General features: G+C 33.2%; 3 protein-coding genes across 4 annotated transcripts; 1 reads left to right on the forward strand and 2 right to left on the reverse strand.

The window, feature by feature from the left end:
- Window positions 1-2,299: 2,299 nt before the first annotated feature.
- Window positions 2,300-4,096, reverse strand: LOC100806925 (acyl carrier protein 1, chloroplastic). Its single transcript, XM_003532354.4, has 4 exons — window positions 3,886-4,096; window positions 3,444-3,539; window positions 3,210-3,338; window positions 2,300-2,680 (listed from the first exon to the last, which is right to left on the reverse strand). The coding sequence occupies exons 1-4, from the start codon at window positions 3,952-3,954 to the stop codon at window positions 2,546-2,548; spliced, it is 429 nt and encodes a 142-aa protein (XP_003532402.1). The 5' UTR covers window positions 3,955-4,096; the 3' UTR covers window positions 2,300-2,545.
- Window positions 4,097-5,403: 1,307 nt separating this feature from the next.
- On the forward strand, window positions 5,404-8,955 carry LOC100800530 (mitochondrial phosphate carrier protein 3, mitochondrial). The gene is made up of 6 exons (XM_003532343.5): window positions 5,404-5,977; window positions 6,718-7,079; window positions 7,628-7,671; window positions 7,882-8,096; window positions 8,182-8,306; window positions 8,647-8,955. Exons 1-6 carry the CDS (start codon window positions 5,696-5,698, stop codon window positions 8,684-8,686), a joined length of 1,068 nt encoding a protein of 355 aa, XP_003532391.2. The 5' UTR covers window positions 5,404-5,695; the 3' UTR covers window positions 8,687-8,955.
- A 1,160-nt stretch (window positions 8,956-10,115) lies between these two features.
- LOC100801072 (CCA-adding enzyme) lies at window positions 10,116-15,652 on the reverse strand. 2 transcript variants are annotated; one of them, XM_003532344.4, is made up of 14 exons: window positions 15,436-15,652; window positions 15,256-15,349; window positions 15,034-15,150; window positions 14,284-14,381; window positions 13,917-14,000; window positions 13,634-13,770; window positions 13,409-13,481; window positions 13,272-13,317; window positions 13,065-13,174; window positions 12,872-12,979; window positions 12,734-12,793; window positions 12,117-12,178; window positions 10,797-11,109; window positions 10,116-10,351 (listed from the first exon to the last, which is right to left on the reverse strand). In XM_003532344.4, the coding sequence occupies exons 1-14, from the start codon at window positions 15,538-15,540 to the stop codon at window positions 10,148-10,150; spliced, it is 1,611 nt and encodes a 536-aa protein (XP_003532392.2). In that variant the 5' UTR covers window positions 15,541-15,652; the 3' UTR covers window positions 10,116-10,147. The 2 variants fall into 2 exon arrangements, with proteins under 2 accessions (XP_003532392.2, XP_006584696.1); XM_006584633.4 differs by having other exon boundaries at window positions 15,256-15,315; window positions 15,436-15,646.
- Between the last annotated feature and the right edge of the window lie 304 nt (window positions 15,653-15,956).

Raw genomic sequence — 15,956 nt, forward strand, 5'->3', positions numbered from 1 at the left:
TAACACTTACTTGCCCAACTTTTTCGTAGTTAGGGCCTGGGGGGCCGCCCTCAATTCATCACTTCACCAGCTGTGTTAAATCTGTATGCATGCTAGCCATGCGATAGCTCAATTTATGGATGTTTATGGTTTGGCAACATATTCTAGTGATATCATTGGACCCTATATATATATATATATATCCAAGTACATTTACAACTTGGGAAAAAAGATAGTCTAATCATAACATAATTGCTACCAAGTCTAGTCATTGCACCATTATATTTATTTACCAAACTTCCCTTAAGCTAAGGAAGCAAAAAACACAAGAGGGTGGTATATGTAGTAGAACAAACAAACTATAAAAAGACAAATATGATCTATTTGCACGTATATGGTGGGGTTGTGTTATACTATATATATGCAGCTCAAAGAACTGGTAAAGGAGAAAAAAATGGTCCCTACTTTAATAGCTTTTACAGAAGGCTTCAGATTTTCCATCATTAGATGCACTAGTGTCATTGTTGTATTGTCAAAATTCTATCGACCCTCAAACACAAATTCTACTTCCACCTAACACCCACAAAGTTCATTCTTCATGCTTGGGGAAATTTATGTGACATCAACATGATGGCTTAAGATATATATAATAATAATGACATGGAACGGTAGAAGTGGTTAGGAAGACTTTTGGGGCATGATAATGTGTTGTTGGGGAGTGAGACTATATTATAGTGTGCTTTTAGTTTTAGATCGTTGCAAAGTAAAGAAAGGACTACTGGTATTACTTTGTTCACTCTTTTGGTTTTCTAACTTGATGACCATAAGTGGAGAAAAAAGCTGATCCACTTTAACTATTTATTCAATTGCACAGATTTTCCTTCTTTTTATGATCTGTCATCACCCGCCACCACACCATGATAAAAACGTTGTTTTGATTAGTGGGTCGATCGTGGGTTCGCAACAAGTTTCATGAGAAGGCTCCAACTATGGACTGATCTGGACAATGCATCAGAGATAGAAACCATGACCTTCACTCCGACCAAAGGTAATTAAGAGTTTAAGATACTAAAATGTAAGTTTTAGATTTATCAACAAAACATTATTTATTCTTAATTTTATAAAGCAAGATTGAAAAAAAACTCAACATATAACTCTTTCGTTTATAGTAAGAAGTTTTTCAAAATTCACTTTAAGTTTCACTCACCCTCGTAGCATCCTTAATGTGTCATCGTACTTAATCATGATTTAACAGCTAAAACAATTTCACGTTAGATTATTCAAAAGAATAAACCATTTTCAATTGTTAGTTTTTATTTTTTTTTGTAAATATTCTAAGTTTTTTATATATTTATTTTTGCACCAAATATATATCCATTAGCTGAACCTTAATCAGCATATTTAAAGAACCGGCTTGGTATTTTAAGTTTTTAATTGGTAACAATACAGGAAAATTACGAGCCAATACATACTGGCAAAGTTGGGCCCAAAGCATATCATAGATCCGCCCCTAATACGAGCCTAGAAAAAAGGGGTGCAAAAAGAAAAACGTATTGGGAAAGAATAAAATAATATAAATTAAACCAGTAATAATTAAATGGTTCAAGGCTTTATTTCGAAGCCAATGGTTCAATGGACAACTTTGGCTGAATTGTGGTTACATTGATAATAATTAAATTAAATTATTTTATTTTTTAGTATAATATATTAATATTTTGAAGAAAAAAATAACATATTAGTAATATTTATAACTTCATAATATTAATAATTAAACTTCTTTTATAAATTTCATTACTTATTATATGCGATTGGTGCAATTAGATTCGAAATATCAAAATCCCACAATTATTTTAATTGCGTTTTTTCTGTAATATGGTAATTATGTGATTGATAATATTGTTTGTGATAAAAATATAAGTTTAAATATATTTTTAGTTCATGTAATTTTTTTTCATTTTTGTCTCTATAATTTTTTTATTTTAGTTTTTATAAAATGTTTGCTTTATTTTTTTATTTTAAATTTTTCACTGATCAACATATTTTTTTTTACTATTTAAAGTATTATCTAAAACATTATAAGCACGAAAAATAAAGTAAAACATATTGTAAAGATTAAAATGAAAAAAAAAATTTGCAAGGATAAAACTTGCTGATTAAGTTACAGCTTGAAAAAGTAAATTCTCGTTATCTCTAATACAGACTGCAAATCCCTCTACGTGAAAGTTTATTGAACAGAAGAAATTAAGCACTTGAATATGGCAATAAGCAGGAAGCACGTATGAATAGAAAAAACAGAAAATAAGTAACATCACCTAAGATATTGCCCCACCAAACCAAATGAGATGCTTATCGTGAGAGAGAAAAAAACAAGCGTTTTGGGCTAACATCTTCATCAAATAGCAAATTGAAGAACAAAGTCAGAATGGGGATAAAAGAAAATAACAAAAACTTGCTAAAGAATACGCATAAGCACAAAAACGGGGCCAGCCAATGGGCTGAATAATTAACCTCATTCAGTTACACACTCAATGCATTTTCCCTAGAGCTATCACGTTCTAACTCCTAACTAACTAGCTCCACTTTTGTCTTGAACCAGTTTCTCTATTAAATCAGCTGCCTCTTGAACGGTTGAGATGTTTTGAGAGCCATCCTCCTCAACAGTTATGCCAAACTCTTCCTCTAAACCCATTACTATTTCCACCTGCCACAACATAAACAATCAAATGTTGATTTTTATCCGATCACAATTTATAATAATAATAAATTTGTTATTTTCTTATAATTAATATTTTAAAATTCGTGCAAATAATAATTTCTTTTATTGCTTGACATTATAAAATTATTTATACGAACATTGTATAAAAATTAAGCTCTAAGATTTAAATACTTCATCACAATATCCTATTCATTCATATGGAGATATAAATTTGGTTAAGTGATAGGAGAAAGGAAGAAATAGATCATTGCATGTTTAAATCTCTCAACTAACATTTTTAACAAAATTAACAAACTAATATTTATAGAAGAAAAAAATCATATTCATTCATATAATGTGACAATAAGATAATAATTCTTATTAGACTTTAAACTTCTTCAATTAGAGGGACAGGACATAGGACAAGTGATTTGAGTCAACGATAGATCTTAGCTTATATCACAAGGTATAAAGGCTTATGATAATTAGCATTTGAATTAAAACTAACAAATTTTTAGGATAATCAGTATCTTACCGTGTCAAGGGAATCAGCACCAAGTGCTGAAAATTTGGTGTCTGGGGTAAGCTCAGATTCAGCAGGCAGAGCAAGTTGTTTCCTCACAATATTGCAGACCTTCTGCACTGTCTCCGGTTGTGCCTTGACCTGCCTCATTCACAAAGTTCAAAGTTATTTATTTTTTATTCTTGCAAGTTATGAGGGGCAAAGGAAACAAAGTAATATTTAGAAGAAGGTAATCATCAAACTTACTGCACAAATGCAGAAACGGGAGGATCTCAAAGAGGGAAAGGTTCTCCTATTCCATCCCACAGAAACTACCTCCAAACTTGAAGTTTTGTAACACCCCTGCATGTTAATTTTAAGCACCCAAATCATGTTAAGTTTCCTCTATAATGATATTGCAGTTATCCAAAAATCATGATACATTTCACAACACCTCTTAAATTTTTACTCACTTGTATTAATATTTAGAAATTTGAATTGATTTTTCCAACATCATTAAAGGAAAATATAAAGGAGGAAAATGGACATACACAAATAAAGGTAAATTTTAAAGAGTGTACAAGATAATGTGGTGCTGTAATTTTTTCTTGTTAGTACTTGTAACAAATTGAACTTTTGGAACTAGTGGCCACCATTATGACATATATAGTAGAAAGGCAGGGTGCATTGATAGAGGGGGATTTCGAACCTGGCTAGTCCTTGTAGACAACTTGAGAGAGGGTTGGAAGCTGAGAGAAGTTGCTGAAACAGAGGCCATTGAAGCTAAGCTAAACTAGAAGGATGGACAAAGGCCAATAAGAGATAGGGTTTGGGTTTTTGATGTGGAAAGTGTCCAATATTTTTGGACCAAAGTCTAGCTTGTGCTTAGTTGGAAAGTAAATCCATGTCACGAAGAAAGTGTTATTTAATAGTATTCAGCATCATCTTAATTCTTGTGGGCTATAGTGGATGGGAATGGACGAGTGGTGCACGTTGCTCTCAGAATGCAACATTCTATCCAAAAATTACGTGGCAGTTATCAGGCACTGAGGCTGCTGCTGAATGCTGATGTTCCCATTTTAGCAACGCATGCGAAATTGCCAATAAGAACGATGCCACATGTCATTTAGGAAATGTTGTGTAACTGATGGAGTTAATACCCAAGAGATTTTCATTAATAATAAAAAAATGAGTGAATTTAACATCATTTTTTTTATTACTGTTTAATTTTTTTTTTTTAATGTATTAGATTTCAACTCACGTTTGTATTCTAACATATTATTTATATAAATATTCTCAAATCAGCCGCATGTAGATTATATAATTTAACCAAAATAACTTATAGTAATTTATAACTTCCTTATAAATCAATTTTAACTTAATAAGCTAAGTTTATAAAAAAAAATGGTTTATGTTGAAGTTGTTGACCAACTTATTTAGTCCTCCCTTCGAATATTACGTTCTCCCAAAAGCTTGAGATTAACAAAATGTGAACTCGAATTGCAAACAAATATATTTGGTCAACCTAACACATTTTCGTAAGTAAATTGGAAATAACAACCTATCTTATTTTAGGGTGGATTGAAAAATTGAGCTGCCTAACAATTAGAACATAAAAAAGATCAAACAAAAAATAGGTAAAAGAAAATTTTAAAAATAAAGAAAAAAAATTTAAGCCTGAAAATGACAAAACACAATTGGTAATAATTAAATCAAAATCATGAAATAGTTATGAAAGTTACAATTTTAATAAAATTTAGGTATAAAAAAAAAAGGGGATCAATTAGTTATGAAGCCCAGCCCAACCCGCTAAAATGGGTGAGTTGTGTTGTACTTGTTTTATAAACTTACTCTTTTTTTATATATAATTTTTTGTATCCATCTTTTTCATTTAACCTAGAGTATTCTTGGTTGAGAGTTTTTTTTTTATGCATATACGAGTATTATTCGCACAACTTTTTATAGTACTTTTTAGATAATTTTTATTCCACTCTATTCACACAGAAGAACGCTCATTTTTAACTTAAAAGAGTTATTAATATTAATATTTCTTTATTAGCACACAACTTTAATTGGTTGTAATTGTTTATGTAAATAATTTCTATAAGAATTTATTTATTTCAATAATATTTTTAAATTGCTTGATTTTAAAAATCATGCTACAAAAGAATATAATAATAGTCAAGAGTTGAAGGTCGTGCATGAACCTGAAAAATGAAGAGCGTTACATGGTCAAAGGCTAACGGAAATGCCTCTCTTTAAGAAGAAGATTGCGAAAATTAAGGACATGATCACATTCACATACACATTCATGTTTTCTTCATTTTCCTCACAAACACTCCCTAACCACAAACCCTCCTCCCATTTTGTCGCCCATCTTTTTTTCTTTCACTCAAACAACAACATTCTATTTTCCACTTCTGTTCACAATTGACATAAACCCAGTCACACACACAAATACAAAAACACAAAAACTAAAACACACACACACACACTCTTGTAGTTGCCAATTCTCATCAATGGCTCCCTCCGATCAATCTCGCCACTCTCTTGTCCCTGGATTCTTGTACTCATCAAAAACACTGTCCCATTTGAATAATAACACCAATCATGAGTTGCCACCATCATCATCGCCACAAGGTGGGACCAATACCAAGAGTCCTATGATCCTTTCACCAAAAGAGGGAATCCGCATGTTTTCTCCTGCTTACTATGCCGCATGCAGTGCCGGTGGCATCTTCAGCTGTGGCCTTACCCACATGGCTGTCACTCCTCTCGACCTTGTCAAGTGCAACATGCAGGTTCTTTACTTTCCTTTTTCCATTCATTCAACTGTTTTCTCTATCATATCATATCAATGGTGTTTCACATGGTTCCATGAATCATGAATGAAAACAACAATGTTGATCCAAGTGATAAAGAGCTTGGTTTTTCTTAAACAATGTCAAGAGGGATTCCGTGGTAAATAATATCTCTGAAACTTTTATCTTCAGCAAAGTCGAATGATGTCGTGTCATGCATGTCAAATGATGTCGTGTCATCCATGTCACGTATTTGAGACTTATGGACAATAATAATAAAAGAAATAGGCTTCCTGAAACTAGTTCTTCTAGCTAGATGGTACTAACAAGGGTTAGTTAGGTTTAATAGAATGGACTAGTCTATCTAGAAACGTTGAATCATGTGAAGAATACATGTGAGAAAAAAAAAAAAAGGTTCTTGTAATGGTGTTTCAAATGAACTTTAATTTCTAGACTGTTCTCTCAACATTATGCAACCACAATTCTCCAATAATATTTACATCTTCAAAGTCATGCAATACCTTATCAAAGTAACGGAAAAGAAAATATAATTTCCAATGCCATACCTTATCAATTATATGATCAATGTGATTGTGTTGTGCCAAATCTTCTACTCAAAAGGTTGTTAACTGCAATCAGAATATTCAATCTGGTTATTTGTTTTTTACAAATCATACCATATACATAAGTAGGAGCAAAAGTTGTATACAAATTAATCTTTGATTTGGTGTTATATTTAGATTGATCCTGTAAAGTACAAGAACATCACATCAGGATTTGGAGTGTTACTGAAGGAGCAGGGGGCTAAAGGTTTCTTCAAGGGATGGGTGCCTACTCTGCTAGGCTACAGTGCTCAAGGAGCATGCAAGTTTGGGTTTTATGAGTTCTTCAAGAAGTACTACTCAGACCTTGCAGGACCCGAGAACGCAATCAAGTACAAAACGATCATATATCTAGCTGGTTCTGCTTCAGCAGAAGTTATTGCTGATGTTGCCCTTTGCCCCATGGAGGCTGTCAAAGTTCGTGTACAAACTCAACCCGGCTTTGCTCGCGGTTTGTCTGATGGGTTACCTAAGTTTATCAAGGCTGATGGTGTTTCTGGGTATGCGTTTTGGTCTTTAATAATTGTCTCTATTGTTTTGTTTCTGTTGATATGTTGTGAAGCACTGATACTTTTATTTGACTCATATATTTTCATATCATATTTGATTCACTTATACATCGTACTCGTAAAGTATCTAATACCGTTACATGTGAGACATAGAATCATGTATAATTTACAAATATAGAAGCAGTTTCTCTTGTTTAACCAAAAATGAAAATCATCCTCTTCATAGATAATCTTAAGAAAGGAATGAAATTGATATTATTCCTATTTGAAGACAATAAGAAGTAATTTAAATGGCAATGATTTATAATTTTTATTTTCTTTTTAGTTTTGTCTAAGCTCTTGTGTTCTATTAATTTATATATATGTGTGTCCGTGTCTTGCACATATCATATCATAAATATTTTTTGAATAATCATATCGTTGTATTGAATACTTATTGTATATGATACATGTATAGAATGTGTCCATCATAGTTTATTTGTATAAGTAGTTTTAGATTTTGGAATCTCCAAATTTGATGAGTTTGATTTGATATCCAGGTTGTATAAAGGGCTTGTCCCTCTTTGGGGCCGTCAAATTCCATGTAAGTTTGAACATTTCCATATTTATGTCTAATTCTCTACTTGGAGTTAGATATCACATGAGTAGTTTATAACCTTATTGTTCTTGATCATGTTTGTATTTTTTGTGTCTTGTTTAAACATACACATTAGACTTGTGTGGGATGCAAAATTCCATCTTTGCATTCTGCCAATAAATAAGCTATATCTTTTACACTTTTGTGTGGTGTCAGACACGATGATGAAATTTGCTTCCTTTGAGACTATTGTGGAGAAGATATACAAATATGCCATCCCAACCCCAAAAGAGCAGTGCAGCAAAACTATGCAGCTTGGAGTGAGTTTTGCAGCTGGATATATAGCAGGCGTGCTGTGTGCAATTGTCTCACACCCAGCTGACAACCTCGTTTCTTTTCTCAACAATGCAAAGGGAGCCACTATTGGTGATGTGAGTCATAGGAACAAACACACATTCTGTGTTGTGTTGTAATGCTTCATTGTCTTTTAAGTTTTAACTCTTGTTGGATTTACAGGCTGTGAACAAGATTGGAGTAGTAGGTCTTTTCACCCGTGGCCTTCCACTTCGCATAGTTATGATTGGAACACTAACTGGAGCCCAATGGGGACTCTATGATTCATTTAAAGTATTTGTAGGGCTGTAAGTAACTCCTATTATCTCATCTAATGGTTTCATTACACAGTTGCTCCGTTCTGCATTCAGTCGTGGACCTATGCTCAAATGAGGGGTGCACTTGCACCTCCTTATTTTTTTAAATTTATCAAATTTGTAAATAAAATCTTATATTTTTATATTTTATTTTATCTATATTTATATAATTGAACTCACTAATTTTATTTTTTATAATTTGTCTCTACTGACTTAGGGTGTTGGATCCGCCACTACTGCATTGTATTTTACTATGTCACTTCATGTCTTTGGTTTCTATCACATTTTTTCACTTTCATGTTAAATATCATTTTGTTGTTTTATCTTTCAGGCCTACTACTGGAGGAAGTACTCCTGCTCCTGTTAAGTAGAAAACCACACACACATGCTTGGACATGCAGACCAGAGATTTTTTTTGACACAAATAATGTTAGGTTGCTAAATGCTAATTATGCTTGGTAATGACTGCTTGCATTACCAGAGCGCCACGATACTTAGTTATTAAGATGGATGCTCAGATTTTGTGCTTCATTGAACTTTCTTCAATTTGTATTTGATTATGTTAGCTCGGTTATCAAAAGGGAAGACACAGCTTGCCTTCTCTGAGTTTTGATTTTCTTAGTCCTTTCCCACTATTTTCAAAACGGAACAAATAGTGCTTTGTGGAATATAACAATTTTTTTCCCTAATTTAAATTGTTATCTTACTAGTCCAATACAAAAGCTCTCCTCAAATAACAAATGAAATAAGCATTTATGTATTTCCATTTTGTAAAAAGAAGAAAAAGGAAACTGGTCTAAATGTATTCCAGAGGCTATGGCCCTATCGGTTTCTATAGGACAATGCTGCTCTGTTTACACCCCTTCTCTTCACACCTTCCATTTCTATAGTTCACCCTCCTCCCTTCATTACATTACAAAGTAATGCACTTTTTTTACACATTACAAAAATTAGTTTCCGTAATGTAAATTTTTATATTACAAAACCTAACTTTCATAATATAAACTTACATTTTAGAAAATATTTTTCATGATATTTTTTTTATACATTACAAAAATTAGTTTCCATATGTATTACAGTAGAACATAACTATATTATGAAAATGACTTAAAAAACTATATTAATAAGACTAGTCTCTGCAAATATCTTACAAGTAATAGTTTAAGAATTGTCATCTTTCTTTTAAAAAAAAATTATCATCTCAATCCAATATGTCTAATGTACCCAAAATAAATCCAATGTCTAAAACTTCAATAATCAATCACGGCAAAAAGCAGTGAACCCCATTTTTCTTGGTCTTTGCATGCATTGTTTAGCAAAAACGGATGACAGCAATTTTGTTTTTTCATGAAAAGATACGGAAATGACAATATAATGAATAGATTTTTTTCATTCGTGAATAAATTCAACATTTCTAACTTTTTGGCAATTTAATGATTTGGCCGTCCAAAATTGCCATATATACATGACACCACGAGAACAATATGTAAGATTGGTTGATAAAAGAACTATTAAACTAAAAAATAAAAAACACTTTGGAACAAAAAAGAAAAGGGCAAAAATCTTTTTGCGGGTGGAAACTGTTTATACCTTTTTTTTTTATCCGCTGCCTATTTAGCCTGTCACTTGGCTGATGACAAAGATAACGATAATTCCTGAAAGTACCCCTCAAATGTCAAATGCTGCCACCAGACCTTCACCAAACATTTTTCCAATTTTCAACGACCATATTATCCTTGAACTTGATAGAATGCCTACTCCAGCATCAATTTTCTCACAACTTCTAATAAAACTTCAAACTAGCCTCTTGAAAATCCAGTGCTTTTTTTTAACTAATCTTTGTTTGGGTGTAGTGGATATACGGTATCGAATACAATCCTTGCAAACACATGCCGTACTTCTAGCAAATCTCCACGAGCTAAGGACTCATAATCAATTTGTCTACCTTGCTTTGACAAATAATTCTTACCAGTACTTACATTCACACAATCAAAAAAGTTGAGAGCTTTAAGGAACATTGATAATGGGATGAGCACCTGTCAAATTGTGAATAATTAACAGTACAGACTAATGATGTTAATCAAGATTCATTAACCAAAATATCAATAGAGAAAGCCCTAGATTCCTTAACAATAATAAAATTATCATACTTCAAATATCTGGTTAATGTGTTAAATTGACTTGCCAACCATTATCAATCGCCAAACAAGGAATTACAAACAAAATAGTTTAATTTTCCAGTTATATATTTCAATTTCTCACTAGTTAGTTTAACAGCTACATTGATGTCAATTATGCTAGTAGGATTACACTTTCTATCCTTTGTTTCTTTGCATGCTTTCTATTTGTGGGAAAACAATGAAAGTTACTTTTTTTATGGGATGGTGAATGATTGGGTTCTATACTGGTCCAGTCCATCTGCTGGGTAGAATTGTCCAGAAGCATGTATAAAATCTATATAATATATATATATATGTTTACCAGATTTGAATGAGGAGCTTGAGGATAGTCAGCCATAGCCCCAGATACCAAATGCCTATCTGTCATCTGCAACAATGACCCTTTAACAGACTCTGCAAGATCCAGAATCTCAGCTTCCAAATTCTCTTCATCCAGACCTGAAGGATCTAATAATTCAGGAAATCTGGCATCATGTGCTTTGTTGATCCTCCTAGCTATGTTTATTGCTTCTGACAAATTTCCACCATTATGGAGTGCAAGGCTAAATGCAGCAACCACCGAGGAATCCCTTGGTTTATCACTCAATGCCTTATGTAATGCAAGGATAGCAACCCTGAAAGCATAGATTCCTTATGATTATGAGCCTTGCTTTGATGATCCAAGTAGTAATCAGCCTGTAAAGATTTCTAATCCATCTGATAGTTTTTAGAACTTAATCTTACAATTGAGGAAAAACGAGAAAAGCAAACTCAATACATTATAAGAGAGACAACTTGAGGAAGAGAACAAACAATTTAGACATATGGCCGAGTTCAATGAAAGACTCCCAAAGTATCAGTTTGGAAATAAATTTCTGAAGAACCAAAACATCAATTTAAAAAGAAAATTAAAAAATATCCATCAATGATATAGAAGACATTTCCTAGTACAGGTGCAAAGCCTTTTATCTTATACCCAAATCCAATGGCATTAAGAAATAATTTCAATGTAAGAATCAGATAATAGTTGGACGGTGGACCTAAGGCAAAAGTTGGCATGGATGACTATGGGCATTTAGCCTAATGGTCAACGATCGTCTCCTCAAGCACAGGAGTGTATGAGATATTGGGTTTCATCATAAGTAGGGTAGGACATCTTTTTGGAGGAAAGAACCTTTGTTTCCATTGCCCCAGAACACTCTCCAAGTTATAAGCCCCATTGGTGCATGGCAAAAAATAAAAGGTTGGGCAAAGATCGTGCAAAGATAATATAGAGGATTCTGTGGCAACCATAGACACTGGAAATGTTTAACAAAGCAATAGCAACATGATAGTTACATAACTTGAACTGCTTCATAAAACAAGAAACTGAAGCAGATTAAGGGCTTGACTTCAGTAAAAGAGTCAGGAAATTAACGTTCTTTCTGAGACATTTCCCCTGAAATAGAAAGGATGAAAGGACTTCTAAATTTGATACTCATGTCTTCAAGGCTATGCCATCCTAGGACAAGATCTTAAAAGAAAACACATTTACAGGTTTTATGCTGTCATTCTTTTGTCTTTTCAGCATTAAACATTAGGTTTGTTACATATGGTAACAAAGTAAAGCAAGAAACAGCCGTTGCCGTTGCAAAGATCTTACCATAAGCTGCTATGACATGGACGGTTCGGTGCCAAAAGTTTATCCACATTAGAGAAGAAAGACTGCAGACAAAATTCCAAAAGATCCAATAAAAAATGAGCAAATGCAGTGCTAAGATTCTATCCATTCAAATAAAAACTCTAGTAGAACTATAGTGAGATAATCTAATAAGCCATATTCAAATTGAAAAAAGAAAGAAACAAATCCCACCCCTTTCATTAGCTTTTCAGAACTTGAAGGCCTTTTGTCTCTTTAATAAGAGGGATATCTTTAATGGTTCATACCCTAAAAATATTCAAATGAGTGCCTAGTTATGAGAATAACTAGTCTAGCCATTCCACATGAGCTTGATTTTGATACAAGTAAACATTTTTCAGGAAGTGGAACCAAGGAACTCAACAATCAGCATGTTGCAGTTTGGATGTAATAGTTATTTATATTAGTTACCAAACATATACATGTTTTAATGCACAATTTGATAAATATGTTAACCAACATGTGAGTTAGTGTAGGAAAGATGTCTTCAGTATGCTATTCCCACTAGCCTAATGCCAGTAAAACAGTATAAATCGCAGCAAGTTTTAAAGTCTAAACTTCATAAAGAAGGATGGGGTTACCAAAAGCAAATTGGTTCTTTTGTCCCGTCTTCGAAATCCACCACAAACAAAATAAGCAGCCTGTAATGTCAAATCTGAATTAAGCTAGCATTCCATGACTGAGTTTTTGAAAATAAAAAATGGAGAATCGTCATCTACCTGAAATGGGAGAAGTATATCTAGAAGTCCAAATCTCCATAGTAGCCTCAAAGAAGCTTCACCAGATCCGTAAGCTAGCATATAATTTATTTCCATCCAAAGCCTACCCTAAAACATGAAAACAGGGACAACTAAGCCACCATATTCTCATGTGTGCTTATAATGAAGCAGAGATGAAGATCACTTTAAATACCTTATCTAGTCTTAACACTGAATATGAAAGATTTTTAACAGATTGAGCTGTTTCCCTTGAAATACTAAACCCCAAGCGAGCAGCAACTCTAATTGCACGTAGAATGCGAGCTGAAGAAAAGAAAAATGGAGTCATACAGTCATACATATGAGAAATGGGAATAAAGTTGTGTTCTTTAACATCGTTAATCCCTCAACAGAAACTCACCACAATCCTCCCGAAAAGAAGTAGCTGCAGGAACCACCGTTCGCACCTATTCACAGAAAATTAAGTTGCATAAGTTCAAATTTCTGATTAGAAAAAGCAATATAAGAAACAATAACTTTAAAGAGATACATGCACACTTTAGCTTTTATGATATCTTCCATTCCTCCCATGTAATCATACACAATTCTTGCATATGGATCAAACATCAACCTGGAAGAGCAAGAATTTGATTAACAACATAAATAGCTGCGTTGTATATGAAGTGGAGATGTCATGTCATAGAAAACACATCAGCATCCAAATAAAGAGGAAAAAAAAGGAATCGAATTCTATTTTTAAAGTGGCAAGAACTGGTGCACAACCCGTTAATTGTAAAGTCTCGTTTCAAACAATTCCTCCATCGAAGATAGTCCTCTTTATCACAGTCATTAGGTGCCTCAATATCATCATAAATGAAGTGCATACTTGACTTGCATCTAGCAGTATTAAAACTTGAAACCTAATTAGAAGGGAGAATAAAATTATCATGAAAAGTGGAGATGAAAGGAAGACAGTCCTTAATAGGGGGAAATTATAGCAATCACCCCACTGAAGATAGTTGTAATGAAATGTAAAACATTTCAAGCAAAACAGAAATATACTAACCTCAACAATGGTACCATCCATATGAACATGACATATGGGGAACCTTTTACCAACTATCTCACACCATGAAAATGTTTTCCTCACCTACAAATTGAGTCAAGGTTCAACATGCAGAGTTAAAGGTCTGAAGACACCAAGCCCAAAATAGAAATTCAAATTTTCAAATTACTGAAATGAGATTGTATAAATTAGCTTTAATGGACAATCCACATGTTACAAACACCAAATGACAATATAAAAATACATGTTGCCCTTTTAACTACTAATAACTTATCTCTTGATCCACAAAGTTGTTCAGCAAACTGCCATGTTCACACACCAACAATTTGAAAATCAAAATAGAAATAAAATAGGAAATAAAGGTAACCTCTTTAAGATCTGCAGAAGTTATAATATCGAAGTCTTTTGGTGTTTGCTTTAGTATAAGATCCCGAACACAACCTCCTACAAGGTATACATCATGCCCTACAAGAGTAAAAAGGGGTTATCGGTCATGCACTTTCCTCCCTAACTTTGCAGATACAAATATAGAAACCATGGAATCTTATTCTTACATGATACACACAGAAACACCAAGAACATACCACAACGTAAAGATTAATATTTCCAGAACCATAATTAGTTACTTAAAAAACAATGGATAGCTGGGGGGAAAAAATCAAACAAGCATGGCTGACAAAAAATGCTGAGTTCTAGTTAAAAAAATTGGCTTTTATTTGAAAAATTTAAGCAAAATAGTCTTTGCATAGTCACAATTAAGTGGCTTCTATTTATATAACAGATTACGCACAGGGTCAGGGTAGATGTTCAGGAAGAACAAATTATAGCAGTATAGCCTGATTCTTTTTCTCACTTTGAATTATTTGATTTCGCAATTCATGACAGAAAAATTAAGAACTGTTTCAAATACAAGTGAACGGCAAGATGTTCAGAGAGTAAATAATACATCCAACAAACAGCTCGGCCCAAATTCCAAAACGCAGTGCACCTAACACGCAAAAATCAGCTACATTTTCCTCCCTCCTTGAAGCAAACACAATCAAGGAAATGCTCTTTCTGATTTCCACACAAAAAGCCAGGTTGAGAAAAATACAAGAGAAATGAGATTAGCACGTACCCTTTTTCTTTAGCACGTTCAGAACCTTTTTGGTTGGAACAGCTATCATGGAATTTCGAAGTCCAAGCTCTTTGGAATTCAGTTTCTTCCACGCCTGGACCTTGCTATTATTATTTTCTTCACCAATTCAACACATTTAAGAAAGAAGATATTCAGAATCACCAGCTTCAATAAATCAATACAAAAAAAGAAATCTAATTAAAGAAAAGGAAAAAGAAAAACCTAATATGAGTTTTTCGCTAGTCCCCTTGCCCTGTTCAGGAGTAGAGCCCCTACATTCCTCTACCTCAACCGTAGGGAGAGATTTTGGTACAAGCTAGTAATGTAAATAAAAAATAAATAAAGAGAAAATGGAAAGAGGTAAAGAAGATAATGGTGAGTGAGGTTAGAATTTGAAGATACCTTGCGGATGCATTGGAAGGGAGCGGGGCGAAGAAGGAAATTGGGTTTGCAAGCGAATTTTAAGGTAGCGATGGCCATGAACGGAGACTGGGTGAAGTGAAGCATGCAGTAACCAGGTCAATTACGGTCCATCGTTGTCGATAGGGTTTAGTTTAGTTTAGGGGTTTAAGGAAGGATAGGGTGTATAACTAACAAGCGGGTGCTAAATGGTCGTAACTACTAAGTTACTTTGGGGGGGCTTTTTAGCGCTATCTTTTTTATTTTTCAAAAATTACAATCATCTTTCAGTTTTTAAATTTAGTTTTTTTAATTATTGAGTTCAAATTAAATATACTTTTTTTAAAATTTTATATCATGTTAAAATTAGTTTAAAAATATGTTTAAATGATAGCAGTGACATTGGTGGAGTGATGATGAGAAAATAGTTTAATAATGACCCATAACCAATAATTCAATAGATCTTCTAATTCAAATAAATTTGGACATCTTGTAATGCAACAAAAACATGTATGTATGATAAG

The sequence above is a fragment of the Glycine max genome, chromosome 8 (assembly GCF_000004515.6).
Source record: "Glycine max cultivar Williams 82 chromosome 8, Glycine_max_v4.0, whole genome shotgun sequence".
In the NCBI taxonomy this organism is placed as follows: domain Eukaryota; kingdom Viridiplantae; phylum Streptophyta; class Magnoliopsida; order Fabales; family Fabaceae; genus Glycine; species Glycine max.

Coding starts and splice junctions, on each gene's coding strand:
- LOC100806925 (XM_003532354.4), bottom strand. CDS start 3,954: ATGGCCTCTGTTTCAGCAACTTCTCTCAGCTTCCAACCCTCTCTCAAG. Junction 3,339..3,443: donor CCCGTTTCTGCATTTGTGCA/GTAAGTTTGATG, acceptor TGAATGAGGCAG/GTCAAGGCACAACCGGAGAC. Junction 2,681..3,209: donor GTGCTGATTCCCTTGACACG/GTAAGATACTGA, acceptor ATGTTGTGGCAG/GTGGAAATAGTAATGGGTTT.
- LOC100800530 (XM_003532343.5), top strand. CDS start 5,696: ATGGCTCCCTCCGATCAATCTCGCCACTCTCTTGTCCCTGGATTCTTG. Junction 7,080..7,627: donor AAGGCTGATGGTGTTTCTGG/GTATGCGTTTTG, acceptor TTTGATATCCAG/GTTGTATAAAGGGCTTGTCC. Junction 7,672..7,881: donor TTGGGGCCGTCAAATTCCAT/GTAAGTTTGAAC, acceptor GTGTGGTGTCAG/ACACGATGATGAAATTTGCT.
- LOC100801072 (XM_003532344.4), bottom strand. CDS start 15,540: ATGCTTCACTTCACCCAGTCTCCGTTCATGGCCATCGCTACCTTAAAA. Junction 12,980..13,064: donor CAGTGTTAAGACTAGATAAG/GTATTTAAAGTG, acceptor TTCATGTTTTAG/GGTAGGCTTTGGATGGAAAT. Junction 12,179..12,733: donor AAAGAACCAATTTGCTTTTG/GTAACCCCATCC, acceptor TTTTGTCTGCAG/TCTTTCTTCTCTAATGTGGA.